Source organism: Lynx rufus, unplaced genomic scaffold, assembly GCF_022079265.1.
Source record: "Lynx rufus isolate CCGP_SWC_20201006 ecotype Redwood Valley unplaced genomic scaffold, mLynRuf1.p SCAF_5, whole genome shotgun sequence".
NCBI lineage: Eukaryota > Metazoa > Chordata > Mammalia > Carnivora > Felidae > Lynx > Lynx rufus.
Genome location: NW_025814867.1, coordinates 10,016,453 through 10,035,635, shown reverse-complemented (window position 1 = coordinate 10,035,635; position 19,183 = coordinate 10,016,453). Strand labels below are relative to the sequence as shown.

Genomic DNA, 19,183 nt, shown 5'->3' with positions numbered 1-19,183 from the left:
GACAATGCGGTTATAGCTCTGTTTGTCTTTACAACACAGAAGACATCTTGGGAGTCCGAAAGTTTTATTCTCAGAAAGAGCCTCAGAAACAAGCTGCATCCAAAAGGTGATTGAGGGTCAGAGAGGAAAATTGGCTTATTCAAAGTAACACAGCGAGTAAGGAGTAATTGTAACAAGTGTGACCCTAGGCCTCTGCTCCTTCTATTAACAGGTCTCTGATTAGTTGGGTAGTAATGCTCTAGGAGAAAGGGAAAATAGAAATAGGGTAGCTGTGATCCCCAAAATTGGATTTAGAGAGGCAGAGTATATTGAAAAGATTGCATAGGCTTTCAGATGTTTTCAGTAAGGAAGTTTGGGTTTGAAACCTGGCTCTCTCGCTTATGTCTTAGTTTTCCTACCTGTCCAGTGTAGATCATGCCTACCTCACAGATAGTTTTGAACAGTAAATAACATTATCAGTTTAAAAGTTCCTAGCACAGTGCCTCGCACGTAATGTTAGTTGCTATCAAGTTCAGTCCCCTACTCTTTTTAACTCATTTAAGTTATGTGTACCCTCCCTATCCCCACACCATCCCCAAGAAACATGGAACAGAGGATCCTGAGTGATCTACACATTAGGTTACCGGTTCTCAAGTTGAAGATGAATTCAATAAGGGTGACTAACCCAGTTTTGTTTTCTGTATTGTGTATTTGAGGAGTGGGTAATATGCCTCATGGTGAAGACTTGTGTTTGAGTGTTTGTGTGCCCAATGAAATTCGTTGTTTGTTTGCATTACTGTTTTGCAAGGCTTGGTCATGGTCTGGTCATTTAATGCTGTTTTTCTCTCATGCTTTTTCTTTCCCTCTTTTTTGGAGGAGGAGGGGGAGGAGCATATGTGGTAGGGATTTGGGGGTGGGCTAACGGTGAGGAAAAAAAAAACAATGGGAACAAGCAAGGGTGGCCTCCAGCTAAGGACAAAGTCTTTGCTGGTAGAGTAGGGATAATCTATGACACGAGCAGTTTATAAATAGATGCTGAGAAGAGGATTTAGGAAATGGGGGAGGCAGATTAAAATGTAATTTTTATAAAGCGTGGTAGCAGTGACTTGGGTATGTATATTTGATTACTAATTCAGTTTCTACTTCAGAAAAATTCCATCTGTATAAATGTCTTTTTCTCTCCAAGTAGAAATTTATTGTGGAAAAGTGTTCAAAATATAGAGTAGGATATGACAAGATCTGAAAACCCACATTTCTTGTTTCATTGGGCAAAAATAAGGCAGCTGTTAGGTCATTCATTCGTTTGCTTAACAGTTTTTACTGAAGGCTTCTCATGTGTGCCAGGCATGGTGTTAGGTTAGGAAGCCAGTCTACTGGTTTGTAGAGGGAGCCGGAAAGACCTGGAAGAGACTATTGTCTCTGTGTGAGTACTCTGAGGGTGCTTTTGTCTTTGTATAATCGATAATACATTTTTTTATTATTGTGGCATGATTTTTCAGATTTATACCATTACTTCTTGTTTCTTATTTTTATTTATTAAAAAATATTTTTTAGGGGCACCTGGGTGGCTCAGTTGGTTGAGAGTCCGGCTTCAGCTCAGGTCACGGTCTCACGTTTCGTGGGTTCGAGCCCCGCATCAGGCTCTGTGCTGACCGCTTGCTCAGAGCCTGGAGCCTGCTTCGGATTCTGTGTCTCCTTCTCTCTCTGCCCCTCCCCTGCTCATGCTTTGTCTCACTCTGTTTCTCAAAAATAAATAAAATGTAAAAAAAAAAAATTTTTTTTTTAATGTTTATTTATTTTTGAGAGAGACAGACAGACAGATAGATTGTGAGTGGGGGAGAGGCAGAGAGAGAGGGAGACAGAATCTGAAGCAGGCTCCAGGCTCCGAGCTGTCAGTACAGAGCTCCACACAGGGCTGGAACCCACGAATCACAAGATCATGACCTGAGGCGAAGGCAGATAATTAACTGAGCCACCCAGGTGCCCCACTACCTCTTATTTTTTGAACTGAATACTAGTTAAATGCAGATAGCTTTTATTTTAATTAATCCTGAGATTAGAATACCTTCTAGTTTGGAAATGTCATGTAGTTATGGAGCTGCTCACTATAAAACATGTTTTTCAACATTCAAGCAGAAATCATTGAAACTACAGTTAATTAGCAGAAAAGATTATTGATCTACTTATAGAGATGTTTATTTTATTTTTAAAGTTTATTTATTTTGAGAGAAAGAGAAAGCATGAGTGGGGAAGGGGCAGAGAGAGAATCCCAAGCAGGCTCCACGCTGTCAGTGCAGATCCCGAGACAGGGCTCAAACCCACAAACCACGAGAGCATGACCTGCGTGGAAGTCAGGCGTTTAACTGACTGAGCCATCCAGAGCCCCTACTTATAGAGATATTTAAAAATGACGCTTACACATAAAAAGCAAGTGGGAGCATAATTTAAGTAAGTGATATAAAGATCTGAAGTTAATACTTTATTCTTCAAAGTTTATTTAAAAATAATTCCAGGGGTGCCTGGGTGGCTCAGTCGGTTGAGCGGCCGACTTCGGCTCGGGTCACGACCTCACAGTCCGTGAGTTCGAGCCCCGCGTCGGGCTCTGTGCTGACAGCTCGGAGCCTGGAGCCTGTTTCGGATTCTGTGTCTCCCTCTCTCTGACCCTCCCCCGTTCATGCTCTGTTTCTCTCTGTCTCAAAAATAAATGAACGTTAAAAAAAAATAATTAAAAAATAATAATTCCAGTTTTAGGAAATTGCAAAGATAGTACAGAGCGGTCCCATATACCCTTTACCCTACTTTCCCCCCCATTGGTTACATCTCACTTAGGTATAGTACAACATCAAATCCAGGAAATCAACATTGATATAAAGTATGTATAGCTCCATGCCCATTTTAGCACTTAATGTAGATTCCTATCACCACCGTCGCAAAACACAAAATTATTCCATCACCACAAAGATCTTTTGCTCTCCCTTATAATAATCGCAACCATTCCCCTCCTCCCCACCATCTCTGACCCTTAGCAACTACTAGTCATTTCTCCATCTCTGTAATTTTGTCATTTTGGGAATGTTACATGAAAGGATTCCTACGGTATGTGACCTTTTGAGGTTTGTTTTTTTTTTTTTTCACTCAACACAGTGCTCTTGAGATCCATCCAAGTTGTTCTGAATTTCAGTAGTTCATTTCTTATTACTGCTGAGTAGTATTCTGTGGTATGAATGTAATGTTTTATTTAACCATTCAGTATTTGTAGAATTTTTGGTTGATTCCAGTTCTTGGCCATTACAAATAAAGCTGTTATGAACAATTGTACACAGGGTTTTGTGAGGATGCAAATTTTCATTTCTCTGGGATGAATGCCCAGGAGTGTGATTGATAGATCATATGTTAATTTCATGTTTAGTTTTGTTTTTTAAAGTTTATTTATTTTGAAAGAGAGAGAGGGAGAGAAGCACAAGCAAGGGGAGAGGCAGAGAGAGAGAGAGGAGAGAGAGAATCCCAAGCAGGCTCTATGCTGTCAACGCAGAACTTGACATGGGGCTCAATCTCAAAACCTTGAGATCATGACCTGAGCTGAAATCAAGAATCAGATGCTTAACCGACTGAACCACCCAGGTGCCCTTGCATGTTTAATTTTAAGACACTGCCAAAAAAATAATAAAAGTAAAGGACACTGCCAAACTATTTTCCAGAGCGACTCTACCATTTTATAGTCTTACCAGTAATGTATGAGAGATCCACTTCCTCTGTGTGCCTTGACAGCATTCACTTTAAAAAAAATCTTAGGTGTTTTCACAGGTATAGAGCATTATCTTATTGTGATCTTAAGTTACTATCCCTGACTTGTTAGTGATGCTGAACATCTTTTCATGTGCTTATTTGCCATCTGTATATTCTTTTTGGTGAAATGTCTGTACTTTGCCCATTTTCTAACTGGATTTTTTTACTGTTGAGTTTTGAGAATTCTTTATAAATTCTAGATATACAGAGACCCTTATCAGATATGTGGTCTACAGATATTTTCTTCCAGTCGCTGGGTTGTCCATGTTCTTTCTCCTTTTCACCTGAGCTTTTGCAGATCTAATGTTTCTAATTTGATGAAATCCAATTTACTGATTTTTGTGGATTATGCTTTGGGTGTCATGTCTAAGAACTCATCCCCAAGTCCTGAAGATCTTCTCTTACATTTTCTTCCATTTTTGTAGTTTTACTTCTTAGATTTACATTTATGATCCATTTTGAATTGACTTTTATGTAAGGTGTGAGGTTTGGGTCAATCATTTTTTTTTCTATAGCTATCCATTGCTTTGGCACCAAATATTGAAAAAATTGTCCTCCCTCCATTGAATTGCTTTTGCACCATTGTTGAAAATAATTTAGCTGTACCGCTGTAGATCTATTTCTTTGTTCTCTCTTCTGTTCTATTGATCTGTGTGTCTGTTCCTCTGCCAATACCACACAATCTTGACTACCGTAGCTATATAATAAGTCTTGAAATGGAATGGCATGGTTCCTTCCACTTTATTCCTTTTCAAAGTTGTTTTAGCTATCTTAGTTTCTTTGCCTTCCCATATAAATTTTAGAATACTCTATCTTTACAAACTGTCATTCTGATATTTTTATAGGAATTACATGATACCCTTATGTCAGTTTGGTGGAGAATTAACATCTTTACTATGTTGAGTTATCCAATCTGTGAACATGATGTATTTTCTCATTTAAAACTTGTTTTTGACTTCTTTCAGCAGTGTTTTGTAGTTTTCAGCATGGAAGTCTGTACATGTATTGTTAGATTTATAAGTATTTTATTTTAAAAATTATAGCTTTATTGGGATCTTTTTTTGGTGTGATTGTAAATGGTATTTTATTTTTAATTTCGGTTTCTATGTGTTCTTGCTAGTTTATAGAAGTACATTGATTTTTGTATGTTGATATTATGTCTTGCAACCTTGTTGAACTCAATAGTTCTAGAAGGTTTTTTTGGTGGGCTCCTCAGGATTTTTCATGTAGATGATTTTGTCATCTGCAAATAGGAGTAGTTTTGTTTCTTCCTTTCCTATCTTTATACCTTTTATTTCTGTTTCTTGCCTTGTTGCACTGAGTAGAACTTCCAGTAATGTGTTGAAAAATAGTTGTGAGAGCAGACATCCTTGTTCCTGATTTTAGAGAGAAAGCATTCAGTCTTTAACCATTAAGTATGATGTTAACTGTAGGCTTTTTGTAGATGCTCTTCCTCTAATTGACGAAGTTCACCTCTGGTCCTATTTTGCTGAAAGTTTTATCATGAAGCAGGGTTGAATTTTGTCAGACACCCTTTCTGTATTAATTGATATCATTTTTTTTTGGCCTTTTAATATCATGGATTATAGTGGTTGATTTTACTATGTTAAGCCAGCCTTGCATCCTGGAATAAATCTCATTTGGTTATGATGTCTAATTCTTTTTATTATATTGCTGATTTCTAGTTACTAATATTTTGTTAAGGATTTTCACATATAAATTCATGAGTATTATTGGTCTACAGTTTTCTGTGTTTAATATCAGGGTAATACTATTTTCATAAAATGAATTTGGAATTATTTCCTCCTCTTTTATTTTTTGGAAGAGATTGTGTGTAATTGGTGTTAATTCCTTTTTACATGTTTGGTAGTATCCTCCAGTGAAACCATCTGGACTTGGAGATTTCAGAGTTTTAAAATTACAAATGAAAATTTCTTAATAGGAAATTTAGTTATAAGATTGTTTAAATTACATGTTTTATATTGGGTTGAATTGTGGTAGTGTTTTTTGAGGAATTGACCATTTTACCTACATTGTCACATTTATGGGTGCAGAGTTGTTTATAGTATTCCATTGTTTATTTTTTTGATGTCCATAGTGTCTATAGTGATATTTCCTATCTGATTCTTGATATTAGTAATATGTCTCTTGTCTAGTTTTTTCTTTGTTGTTTTGGTAGAGATTTGTCAATGTTGTTGATCTTTTGAAAGAACTAAAATTTTATCTCATTGATTTCCTCTATTACTTTTCTGTTCCTAGTTTCATTGATTTCTATTATTTCCTTCCTCCTGCCTGCTTTGGGTTTTTTGTTTGTTTTCAGTTTGTTTTTGTTTTTTGCTCTTCTTTTTCTAGTGTCTTGACATGTGAGCTTAAGTTATTATTTTGAGACTTTTCCTCTTTTTTAATGATAGCATTTGGTGCAGTACATTTCCCTCTTAGCACTACTTTAGCTGTGTCTCACAAATTTTGATAGGTTTTCCTTTTTATTCAGTTCAGTGTATTTTTAAATTTCCTTTGAGACTTCCTTTTTGATTCATTGATTATTTAAAAGTGTGTTGTTTAATTTTTAAGTGTTTGGAGGTTTTTAGTGCCTCTCTTTGATTAATTTCTATTTTGATTACATTGTGGTCCCAGAACATACTCTGTGTGCATTTTTAAAATTTGTTGAGGTTTGTTTTATGACCCACGTCTATCTTGCCGTATGTTCCGTCAGTGCTTGAAAGGAACTCTGTTGTTGGATGGAGTGTTCTATAAATGTTGATTACCTACTTTTGTAGATAGTGATGTTAAGATCTCCTATATCTTTGCTGGTTTTCCATCAATTGTTAAGAGTGATGTTGAAGTTTTCAACTTTAATTTTGTGGATTTGTCTATTTCTCCTTTCACTTTATCAATTTTGCTTCACCTATTTTACACCCCTATTATTTAGTGCATATACATTTAGTTTTATGTCTTCTTGGTAGATGTATTCTTTTATCATTATGTAATGTTTTTCTCCATCGTTGGAAATTTTCTTTGCTTTGAAGTCTGCTTATGATATTAATATAACTTACTCTTTCTTTTGATTAATGTTTGCATGGTATATTTATTCATTTACTTTCAATATACCTATATTGCTTGTTTTTTTTTTAAATTTTTTTTAACGTTTTATTTATTTTTGAGACAGGGAGAGACAGAGCATGAACAGGGGAGAGTCAGAGAGAGGGAGACACAGAATCTTAAACAGGCTCCCGGCTCTGAGCTGTCAGCACAGAGCCCGACGCGGGGCTCGAACTCACGGACCAAGAGATCATGCATGACCTGAGCTGAAGTCGGCCGCTCAACCGACTGAGCCACCCAGGCGCCCCTATACCTATATTGTTATATTTGATGTGAATTTCTTGTAGAAAGTAAATAATTGGATCATGTGTTTTATCCACTTTATCAATTTCTGTCTTTAATTATGTATTTTGACCGTTTACATTTACTGTAATCATTGAGATGTTAGGGCTTAATATGGTCTTTTACTTTTTGTTTTCTGTTTATTCTGTTTTCTTTCTTCTTTCTTTCTTTATTTTTTTAAATATGGAACGCTTCACGAATTTGTGATATCCTTGCACAGTGGCTACACTAATCTTCTGTGTATCGTTCCAATTTTTAGTATATGTGCTGCCAAAGTGAGCACTAAAATTCTGTTTTCTTTTTTCCTGCATTCCTGTGAATAATTCAGACATGTTTTAGAAGTCCATTTGTATTTACATATGGTGTTTTTGAATGTATCTCTTTGTATAGCTTTTTCAGTGGTTGCTCTAGTATACACCTGTGTACATATGCATACTTATCTATGCATGTATGTACATCTATGTTTGTGCGTATTTATGATTTATCAGTTTCCTGCAGACAGGATTTTACCATTTCAAGTGAAGCATTGAAACTTTACCTGCCTTTACATCTCTGTACCCGCCATTACTAATTGTCTTAAATATTTCCTCTAAATACACTGAGAGTATCAGAAATGTTCTAGTAACTGCTTCAGTCATCCAACATAACTTACAAAACTCATAACTTACAAAACTCATGAGAAGTATAGTCTATTGTATTTTCCCATGTTTTTATTCTCTTTGAGTTTGTTTTTGTTTCCCAAGTTTCCTTCTTTTATCATTTCCTTTTTGTTTAGAGAACTTCCTTTAGCCATTCTCTTAGAGCAGGTGTGCTGGCAACAAATTCTTTTAGTCTTCTTCATCTAAACATGTTTTAATTTTCCTTTCCTTTTTGAAGGATATTTTTGCTGAAAATACAGAATTCTGGGTTGGCAGTTCTTTTCTCTTAGCACTTTAAAAACGTGCTTCCTTTTGGCCTCCATGGTTTCTGTGAGAAATTTGCTGTCGTTTGAATTGTTTTCCCCCCTCTGTATTATTTTCTGCTGCTTTCAAGATTTTTTCTGTCTTTAGTTTTCTTAAGTTTGACTGTTACTTTTGTTGGCATGGATTTCCTTAGGTTTATCCTTTCTGGGGTTTATTCTTTTTTTTAAACACATTTTTAGATGTTTTTATTTATTTTTTGAGAGAGAGACAAAGCACAAGTAGGGGAGGGTCAGAGAAAGGTACAGAATCCAGAGCAGGCTCCAGACTCTGAGCTGTCAGCACAGAGCCTGACGTGGGGCTCGAACCCATGAGCAGTGAGATCATGACCTGAGCCAAAGCCAGACACTCAACCAACTGAGCCACCCAGGTGCCCCTGGGATTTATTCTTTTTGAATCTGTTGCCTTATGTCTTTTGCCAAATTTGGGAAGTTTTCAGACATTTCTTTGAATACTTTTTCACTCCTACCCTCTTTCTCCTCTCCTTAGGACTCCAGTGACAGGTGTGTTAGATAATTTGTTATAGTCCCACAGTCCCTGAGGCTCTGTATAATATTTTTCAATCTAACTTCTCTCAGATTGTTTAAATTAAGTAATTTTTATGTTCTGTCTTCATGTTTACTGATTCGATTCCTTCTTCTGTCCCCTCCATTTTGCTGTTGAGCTCATCTATTGAGTTTTTTACTTCAGTTATTGTATTTTTTTACATTCTAAAACTTCCCTTTGGTGTTTTATACCTTCTATTACTTTGCTGAGACTTTTAATTCTTCATTTGTTTCAAGTGTGTTTATATTGCTCATTGAAGCATTTTATGATGGTTTATTTTATTTTTTTATTAAAATTAAAAAAAATTTTTTTTAATGTTTATTTTTGAGACAGAGAGAGACAGAGCCTGAGTGGGGAAGGGGCAAAGAGAGAAGGAGACACAGAATCCGAGGCAGGTTCCAGGCTCTGAACCGTCAGTACAGAGCCTGATGTGGGGCTTGAACTCACGAACCCTGAATTCATGACCTGAGCCAAAGTCGGACACTTAACTGACTGAGCCACCCAGGCACCCCTATGATGGTTACTTTAAAAGTTTATCGTCTTGATGTTGGCATCAGTTGATGGTCTCTTCTTACTCAATTTCAGATTTTCCTGGTTTGTAGTATGACCAGTGATTTTTTTTTTTTATTAAAACCTGGACATTTGGGGTGTTATGAGACTCTGGATCTTATTTAGATCTGTTTTAGTTGGCCTTTGTTGACACTGTGTTAGCAGGGGTGGTGGAGGTACTATCTCATTACTTCCAGGTGGGAGTAAAAGTTCAGGTTTCCCCACTGGGCCTCTTTTGGGTCCCTGAAGAGAAGGGGATTTCTGTTTCCTTAATGATACAATGGGAGAGGCTGGCTCTTTGCTGCCTGTAGCTCCCTACCTGATCTCTGACACTCCAGCAGTGTGGAGAGTTGGTGGGGACACCTCATTACTGCCAAGCAAAAATAGAAGTCTGGGCTCTTATTTCAGCCTTTGTTGTGGGTATATGATGGCTGCAGTTTTTCTGTGGTGTTTGACTGGAGTAGAATGTTTTTGTCTAAACTTTTACTGTTTTGCTAGGCTGCGCGCACCTTTCCTGGTTCTTAGGCTGGAGAGACCAGGCTCTTTTTCATTGTTGGGCTTTTTTTTTTCTTTTTTCCTGCCTGCACTCATTGGCATTTCTGGGTTGCCGGTTTCTCCAGCACCAGGACTAGGAATATCTGAGGCAAAAAGAAAATTGAGCAAACTCCTAACTGTGCCATTCCTCAGGTTCCAAAGTCCCTAGCCAGTCTGCTTTCCTGTCCCCACCTTTCAGATGTTTATTTATGTTTATGTTGTATATAGTGTCCATATTTTTTATACCACTATTAGTGGGAGTAGGAAAAAAGCCCTTCAACTCTACCTTTTCAGAAGCAAAAGCCTCAGTTCATTCTTTTTTGAGCAGTGGTCAGATCTCTTATGCAAGTACAGATCATCTCATCATAGTTCATAATCTGAATTTGCAAACATCAGCTCCCTACAGTATGAAAAGCTCTTACCAAGCGCTGTGAGGACACAAAGATGAGTCTCTCCCTATTTGTATTAATTTTTTTTTCATTTTTTAGAATACAAAGTACATTTTCAAAAAGGGGAAAACAACGTTGTCTCTGTTCTTAGACTCTAACACAGCAGTGTGTAAAATCCCTCCACCTCTCAGGCAGCTGTCGTCCTGTATGTTTACACACTCATATGTATACACAAACACAAGTAACACTTAATATCCCAGTATCCCCTTCATTTAAGCATCAGAAAAAATTTTAAATATCTTAAATGTATGTGGGTTTCACTAGTTTCCAGTACTAGTAACTTGGGAGAACTGACCAACAGTTTTATTTATTTTGAATGCTATTGTTTGGTCACCAAAAGGATCAAGTGGGTCAAGTAGAGAATCTAAAGGGACAGTTGTGTCCTTTAGAGAGTGGTAGAACTCGTTCTTAGATTACTATCACTTGTAAAAGTTCATTGTTTTCTTTTATTGGTTTAACACGATACCTGGCACATGGCAGATGCTCCATAAAAACAGCACTAGAGAGGATATTTGGGGGTTGACAGTTGGAATACATGTATATTGCTTTTCCTTTAAAGAGCAGAGAATTTACTCAGCCCCCTAAGCAGTGTCTTTCTTATTTTGCCTTGGGGCGTTTCTGTCCAGTCTCTGACTCTCTTGGTATCTCATTAATTCATTGTCTTTCTCGCGGTCTCTCTTTTTTAGGTGTGGTGTGTGTGTGGGGGGGGGGGGTGGGGCTCAGTGTCTTTATATTGTTCTTTCTTATCTAGTAGTGTTTTTAGAAACATCTTCATTACAAGTATTCTTTTTTTTTTTTTTTTTAAGAGAGTGCGTGCGCGTGAGTGCACACTAGCAGGGGAGGGGGCAGAAGGAGAGGATGAGAGAATCTTAAGCAGGCTCCGTGCCCAGCACAGAGCCCATCTCAGAGCCCTTCTTGGGGGCTTGATCTCCCAACCATGAGATCATGACCTGAGCCAAAATCGAGAGTTGGATGCTTAATTTACTGAGCCACCCGGACACCCCTTAATTACAAGTATTCTTAAACACTCCTCTACGTGCATTGCAGAATAGTTACAACTTGCATGCACTGAAATAACACTGTTCTCAAGGTAGCAAGCAAGTTGTCGTTCTTGTTTTGCTCCTAAGGCCTAGTCTCAAGTTGATCTTATAGTCTTCCCCTGTCTCTATCAGGGCTTTGTGCCTGTAAGTCTTTAAAAATTTATTTCTAGGGGCACCTGGGTGGCTCAGTCGGTTAAGCGTCCGACTTCGGCTCAGGTCATGATCTCACGGTCCCTGAGTTCGAGCCCCGCGTGGGGCTCTGTGCTGACAGCTTAGAGCCTGGAGCCTGCTTCGGCTTCTGTGCCTCCCTCTCTCCTGCCCCTCCCCTGCTCATGCTCTGTCTCTCTCTGTCTCAAAAATAAACATTAAAAAAAATTATTTCTAAATTAAATATTTCAAGCATTCATGAAAGTATAAGAAAGTCATGAGATTAGCTGCAACACACCCAATCCCTGATGACCTCTTTGGTACCAGAGGCTTCAGCGTTGGCCAAGCAGCTGGGGTGCGGCCCACATGGCCTTCTGGCAGTTGGCAGGGCCTGCCACTGGCGCTGGGAACGTAGCAATTTTGTGTGTGGAGGTATTTTTCCTGGGGCTTTTCACGTGTTTACTCTTGAATGGAAAGTGTGGGGAGATGGGACAAACGGACTTTGTAGGATCTGTTGGCTAGTAGACCAAGTTTTCTTTTGGCTTTCTCTTGTTTTTATACCACTGCAGTCTCTTCATGGGTAAAATGGGAAGAATTATTCATTTATGCATTCCAGATAGGGTGTTTATTCTTAGAACCGACACTTAGGTAATGGAAATGAAAAATTCGTAAAATAGAGAACAAGGAGATAGGGTCTCTGAGAATTCGGAGGAGGTGGAAGACTTCCAGCCAGACAAGCCTGGGAAGGGGTCATGGAAAGGGTGGCTGCGGATTTGGATATGGGGAGATCAGAGGAGGAACAGACAGAGGAAAAGAATCCGTAGAGGCACAGAGGTGAAGAGAGTAGTGTGCATCATGGGGGTTCCCCTTTCCTACTGCTCGTAGGAGTTGAGAGGCCAAATAAGGTGACGTATTTGGAGTTCTTTGAAAGAAAAGCCCACCAATGTGTGTACCTATTACCATCCTATCAAGTAGAGGACCTCACGAACAAAATCTGTGAAACGGGATGTGTGGGTGCATGGAAAGACCCATTAAAGCTACGCTGGCCACCTCACTAACCCCTGGTTGCGGGCTGCCACGGCCTACGTGTGTAGGTTATGGCCTGTGCAAGCACCTGCAGAGTTAGCAGATGGGGCCAAAACCCAGCCAGGCTCTGCCAGGCTCTCTTTTCACCCTGAGAAGCGTTTTGGTCTGATTTGCCAAAGGCACCACGAGGGCTCAAGATCTGATTCCTTTTGTTGCTTAATAGTGCCCACATTTCATGGCCAAATATTGAGTAACTTACTGTAGTATAATTTGCTAAATGACTTCCTTTAGCCATCTGTAGGGACTCAGTCATCATTTCGAAGACTGGCTTGGGATCAAACCCTTGGAGAAATTCAGGAGGACATGCTATACTCCCTCGGTTCCATTTTTACCTTCTGTTCTCCTTGCCACCAACTTCAGGTTGGATGCTCAGAATCCCTCTACTGCAGGTGAGGATAAGACAACAAAACTGCTCAACACCTACCCGCCTGGGTGACCTGAAACGCATAGGTCACTGGGCCCCATCCCTGCTGCTTCAGTGTCGGGTGTTTCCTGTCCCTTCGGGGCCGTCTTGCTACCTGTGTCCTACTACCCACTGTCATTGCTGCTGCTCCTTAGCCTTTCTGGCACTGCTTCCTTGCTTCTCCATTCCTTTCTCCCTCATCCTAGTTGGTAGACTTCTGGAAAGGGAGAGATTCATTAGAGAGAAGGGAAAAGAGGATCATAAGTGAAGAAGAGACAGGAAGGAAAATGAAGGGATGAAGACAGGCCGTGACCTAGCAGTAGAGGCCAGGGAAGTAATAATAAAGGCAACATTTGCAGTTACAGTGGGGTGAGGGTGAAACAGCCAGAAAGGACGTTTCAAGGGCAGGGGGCGTCTCTCTTACCATCGTCTGCCTTCAGTAACAAGGTGCCCTTGCTTTCCTCAGGTGTCCTCATGACTTCCCCTGCAGACCATGTCTATGATCCTTTTTGCCTGTGTGGTGAGGGTGAGGGATGGACTGCCCCTCTCGGCCTCCACTGACTTTTACCACACCCAGGATTTTCTGGAATGCAGGAGACGGCTCAAGACTTTAGCCTTGCGACTGACCCAGTACCCAGGTCGAGGTTCTGCAGAAGGACGTGACTTCAGTATACAGTAAGCAAGCATGCTCACTCTTCCACAACATCCGCAAACTTGGGTTTACTTTTAACCATACGTTGGGGTAACATGAGGCCGATCACACTGTGTGTTAAGAGTAGGTCTGCCGTCAGACAGCAGTCTGAGGTTGTGTGCATTTACAGCCATCGGATCAAGGGGGTGTGCTGTTCCCACTCTTGCCCTTCTGTTGGTGGGGTTGCTCTTGAGTGTCGGGAGACCTGGGTTCAATCAGTTTTCATGTCTGTAGTTTGGTAGTTTATTCTGCATTAGATGGAGGGGTGGAAACACTGAGGAAGGGGGAGAAGTCTAGGGTATAATGTCAGGGAGGGAAAAGGATGAGAGTAGGAAAGCCAAGAAAATAAAAGACTTCTAATTCTTGCCTTTAGTTTTTTACTTTTTAAATTTTTCGCCTGTTTGGTTTTTAAATTTAAATTAAAAATTTTTTTATTATGTAATGGAGCAGGGGAGTGAATAATGAGCACAGGTAGGTCCCTTTTCCGAGGGAACTTAAAGGCTAAGGAGGGAACAAGAGAAATACCTAACTGAATATAATACAGTAGGGAAAATGCTCCAGTGGAAGCATTTTCTAGTAAGAATGGCTAGTATTGTTGAGTGGTTTCTATATGTCAGGCATTGTTCTAAGTGCTTTATTGGCCTGTGAGGTGGGTGACAGTATCATACGTGTTTTACAGAGGAGGAAACAGGTTCAGTGACTTAGCTGAGGTTGTCCTGTTAGTAAGTGGTAGGGCCCAGATCTGAATACAGGCAGCTGGGCCCCAAGGGCTGCTCCTCATGTGTTCTGTCATTTCTTACTCTAGGACTAAGATGCATGCACGAAGCCATTCTACAGGAGGGCGCAGGGGTTGGCAGATTTTGAAGTATCACAACGGCTTGTCACAGATTTTATGTCATTGTTTTCCATTATTTGGGCCCTCATTTGCCAAGTTCCTCCTGCTCCCTTTGAACACTAAATTTTTAGTTGACCTGATAAGGTAGGGTGTTTTTAGGGGAATTCAGCCTCAGAATCCGAAAAACAAAAGGAAAAGGCCAGGCTTGACTTGGGGCTTGCTGGTGTCGTTGGGCAAGAGGGGCCTGCCTGAAGGGGGCGCCAGGTAGCAAACACATGCGGCTGTTACCCTGTGGTGTGGGCTCTGGGGGCTCAGGAGCCAAAGCTGAGCTGCCTCTGTCCGCATTTGTGCCTCCTTTCTCTGGGTGCCCAAAACCACTGTCCTTCATGTCCCTCCCTCATTACGCTCTGATTCTCTAACACCTTATGGGATCTTGGTGCTACGTCTCAAACCTTTCTCTGTTAAGAAAACATCTTTGGCATCAAATGAAATTATGGGTGCTTCAGTCATTTTTTGAAAACTAGAATATAAAACGTTGTCATTTGTATTTTGAATTAAATATTCACCATTATTTTCACAGGTGAACCTGAAGTTTGTGTTTTTTTGTTTTTGTTTTTTTTTGTACAGGTGGGCAGTACTATAGCTTATTTTATAGTTAAGGAGTTGAGTTATGTTCCTACGGTTACCATAACAAGTTAAAACAACAGAAATTTATTCTCCCACAGTTCTGGAGCCCAGAAGTCTAGAATCGCGGTGTCTGCAGGGCAGTGCTGTCTTGGAGGTTCTAAGGAAGACTCCTTCCCATGCCTCTCTACTACCTTCTAGTGGTTGCTGGCAGTCTTTGTCATTCCATGTCTTTTAGAAGAGTTACTCCAATCTCTGCCTTCTTGGTTACATGGCCTTCTTCCTCTCGGTCTCTAAAACCAAATTTCACACCGGTCGGTCTCTAAAACCAAATTTCACACCGGTCGTTGGATGGAGGCCTACCCTAATCCATTATAATCTCATTTCATCTTAATTGTATCTGCAAAGACTGTTTCCAAATAAGGTCATATTCACGGGTACTGGGAGTTAGGACTTGGGCCTATTTTTTGGGAGATACAAGTCAGCCCACAAATAGGGGCTTCTGGAAAATTCCTTGTATAAGGAGCAGGTTGTCTTTTTTTTTTTTTAATTGACAAAAGTTTTTATATAGAGACTTGCAATTATGAAAAGATGATAGAACAATATAACTGTAAAACTCTTTTCCAGAAACATTCTGAAATGTGAGTAAATGTATATGAGAAATTATTTTAAATGTGTAGCTGAGCTTAAAATAAAGAATTCCCAAGGTGCCAGAAATGATGGGGAACAGATTATCAGGGTTTGGTAAGTGTGTGAGCTGACATTGAGGCTCTTGGGTAATAAGTCAGTCATGGTATACTCAGGGCTTGAGTTTCAGTACCCATTAAGGGAGAGGCCTTTGGGCTTGAGGTGTCGTGAGAAGACCCATGAATGAAGAAGGGATTCTTGTGAGGCCACACACAGCCCAGGTGGAATGACAATAGGTGAGAAATAGCCACCCACCAGTACAGGGTAGCTCATCTCTACCTGGCTTTGAATGGGAAGGAAACACAAAATCTCATCTAAGAAATTGAAACCCAGCTTCTGTGCCTCCTGTAGGATTGGAGTTTGAGTTTATACTCTCCATGGTCTAGGAATTCCTAAACAAGGTTCAGCTCTCAGTTTTGGTTCCAGACTAATGACACTCCTGGAGTAGCTGGCCAGAGCAAATGGAAAACCACTCTGGAAGGGACGATACCGCCAATGCTGCACATAAAACCACTCTGGAAGAAGTGTGCCACAACTCAGTGCTCGAGAGATTCTTAAAGAAGGACAAAAAAAAAAAAAGAAAAAAGCTCCACACTGGTCCCCTCTCACCAAAAGTTACAGGACAGCAGAGGAGACACTCTACAATGAGTGTGAGTCAGTAGACACCACAGACAGGAGAACTCGAGTCCCCAGAACTTCAAATGGTAGCATGACATTCTGGAAAGTGGTAGAAAAAGGAGAGAACCCTGCATTTATTTTATGAAACCAGAATCACCCTAATACCACAACCAGATAAAGATAGTGCAGGAAAGGAAAATTACAGGCCAATATTACTTGGCATAGACACAAAAATCCTAAATAAAACATTAGCAAACTATATCCAGTAAGTTGTGTGTATGTGCATATGTACAAACTCATAACCTCTTGGCTGTATTTCAGGATGGCAGGATGATTTAACATTAGAAAGCTATTGATGTGGATTAAAGAAAAAAAATATTTTCCTCAATAGATGCAGAGAAGTCTGAGGCTACTTCTCCCTCATGAAGCGTGCATCCTTCGTGCACAAATTAGGAGTGATTTCACGTTGTCAGTGGCAAATAACTGCTCTCTATTTCAATTTTTTTTTTTACATTTATTTATTTTTGAGAGACAGAGAGAGCACAAGTGGGGAGGGGCAGAGAGAGAAGGGGACAGAATCTGAAGCAGGCTGCAGGCTCTGAGCTGTCAGCACAGAGCCTGACACGGGGCTCGAACTCAAAAACCATGAGATCATGACCCGAGCCGAAGTTGGACGCTCAACCAACTGAGCCACCCAGGTGCCCCAACTGCTCTCTATTTTAGAGGAAGGACAAGAGAGTCCCAGGGAGGTCCAGCTGAAGGGACTGTATGCATGCAGCAAACAGCTCCAGGGCTGTTCAAGGCCAAGGAAGAGCAGGGCAGAAGCATCGTTGTGTCTGAATATGGGATGGGAATACAGGGGTCTGTTCCCCAGTAATGGAGATACTGCCCTTTTGTTTCAGTTTCTCTTCGCTGGGGGATGTGGCTTGCATGGCTATCTGCTCCCGCCAGTGTCCAGCGGCCATGGCCTTCTGCTTCCTGGAGACCGTGTGGTGGGAATTCACAGCTTCCTATGACACCACCTGTATTGGCCTAGCCTCCAGGCCATACGCCTTTCTTGAATTTGGTTTGTAACCCTCTTTCTTATTTACTGTTCTCTCACGGCATCGTATGTGTAGAATTAATGGTTTAGATTTGGCTTTGACCATCAGGGAAAACCACTGTAGGGGCTATAACATGTCACTGGAGATCAGTTTTGTACCAAGAGATTTCAGTGAAGGAGCGGCCTGGAGAGCTTCAAGGTTTACCGCTGGCTCTTCATCTCTTCAGAGCCTGAGGCAGGTTGGGGAGTGGTGAAACTTGTATCGATTATTCACCACAGCCCTCTGGGACAGGGGTCAGCAAACTGGCCCAAGGGCCAGCTGCCCCCGCCTCTTTTTTTCTTGTAAATACAGTGGAACCCAGCTACGTTCATTCTTTTCATGGGTTGCCTGTGGCTGCTTTTGCCCTTACCCAGCAGAGTTGAGTAGATGTGACAGAGACCATATGGGGCCTAGAAGCCTCAAATATTTGCTACCTGGCAGCTTAAGAAAATTTGCTAACCCCTGCTCTAGAGCAGTGCTACTCAACAGGTGGTATGGGAATTTGTTCTATCATGAGGGAGGTACAGAAAGTGAGAATAAGTGTCCAGAAACTCGTATGGTGATTTGACATTCCTGCGGTATTTTTTATTGCATTTTATCAAAGAATCAGTCTGTAACCATTTGGAAATAAGAAAAACTGCCCCTTTATTCAAAGGTCTGAGAAATACTGCCCTGGAAGAGGATTGTTTTCTCTTAGGCATTGTCAGAGAGGCTTGTAGAGGCTCGGAGGCTTTGGAACACAGCATGGTAGCTGTAGCCTATGCTCTCTTTTCCTCAGGTGTGAGTCAAGTTATTCTAAGCTCTTGGGAGAACAGGAGTAGAGGTGGGAGTGGGGGGCATCCTGTGCCTGTACGTAAACTAGCTGCTGTCTCTGTGATGCCCTTGAATGAGGGGCTGGCAGCAGTCGGTACTAAGGGTCAGGTGCACAGGCATGTTGGCACGTGTGCTTCCTGGCTGTACTGCCGTAGCCCTCGTACTCCCTCACGTGGTCCACTGGCTGGTGCATTTTGTTGTCACCCAAAGGTGCTGGCAAGCTCCCTGGTACGCAGGCCTCTGCCAGGCAGACCTGTGATGTAGACAGAGTTCTCCCCGGTTCTCCCTGTGAGGCCTCGTCCACCGCTGCTCTCAACCCCACTTCTTCCTACAAAGAGGGCGCGCTGGCCCCAGGCAGACCACAGCTGTGGCGGTTGATATGCAGTGTGGACCGTGTTCTGCTCCCTGCTGCTCTGCATGTGCCTTCCTTCTAAAGTGGTGTGCTTGATCACACAGCAGACCCTGTCCCGGCATCGTGTTTGCTCATCACTGAGTGAGAGTAGAATATAATGGTGGATACTAGATACCGGCATTGTGCGTGATTTTGCTTTGCCATATGTACGAAACTCCAAGTGCTTATTAAAACTTGGTAATCGATTAATACTAAGGCAAACAAAGCAATTAAAACCGATATCTTTGAAGTATGTGATTTTAGTTTGCACAAAATATTCACATTTATTTGTAAGTTTTTTCTCCCGTACCTTTTTTGAGGTAATTCATTCAAGAATAACTGTCTCCCCTTTCTGTTAAGCTTTGCATCATTCTGTGAACAGCCCAGGATTGTACTATCAGCAGTGGCTGAGTAAGACTCCAGCCCCTATCCCTTGACTCCCTCATCACTGAGGTTCCGGGAAGCATTGTTGCCTTCTCTGTGGACAATCGCATTTTAAGTATTATGCACTGAAGAGATTGATGAGAGCAGTAATGACACCCAGTGAACATCTGACCTTTAGGTGTATCCAGACACTCCCAGA

General features: G+C 41.0%; 1 protein-coding gene and 1 non-coding gene across 13 annotated transcripts in view; one reads left to right on the top strand and one right to left on the bottom strand.

Moving 5' to 3' along the window:
- The window catches only part of SEC22C (SEC22 homolog C, vesicle trafficking protein), a 32,809-nt gene that overhangs the window by 2,029 nt on the left and 11,597 nt on the right, over window positions 1-19,183 (top strand). For 6 of the 12 annotated variants that reach the window (XR_006965619.1, XR_006965618.1, XM_047098867.1 and 3 more), the window contains exons 1-3: window positions 11,639-12,845; window positions 13,326-13,534; window positions 17,217-17,380. Coding sequence is in view for 10 of the 12 variants with exons in the window: in XM_047098867.1 (XP_046954823.1) it covers window positions 13,353-13,534; window positions 17,217-17,380 (346 nt within the window). In the remaining 2 variants the exon portion in view is untranslated. Of the gene's footprint in view, window positions 1-53; window positions 107-11,636; window positions 12,846-13,325; window positions 13,535-17,216; window positions 17,381-19,183 lie in introns of those variants that run through there. The other 6 variants (XM_047098868.1, XM_047098864.1, XM_047098860.1 and 3 more) reach the window with 4 other exon arrangements.
- Window positions 7,324-7,429, bottom strand: LOC124527377 (U6 spliceosomal RNA). The gene has a single exon (XR_006965840.1). It is a non-coding gene; the product is annotated as a U6 spliceosomal RNA (small nuclear RNA).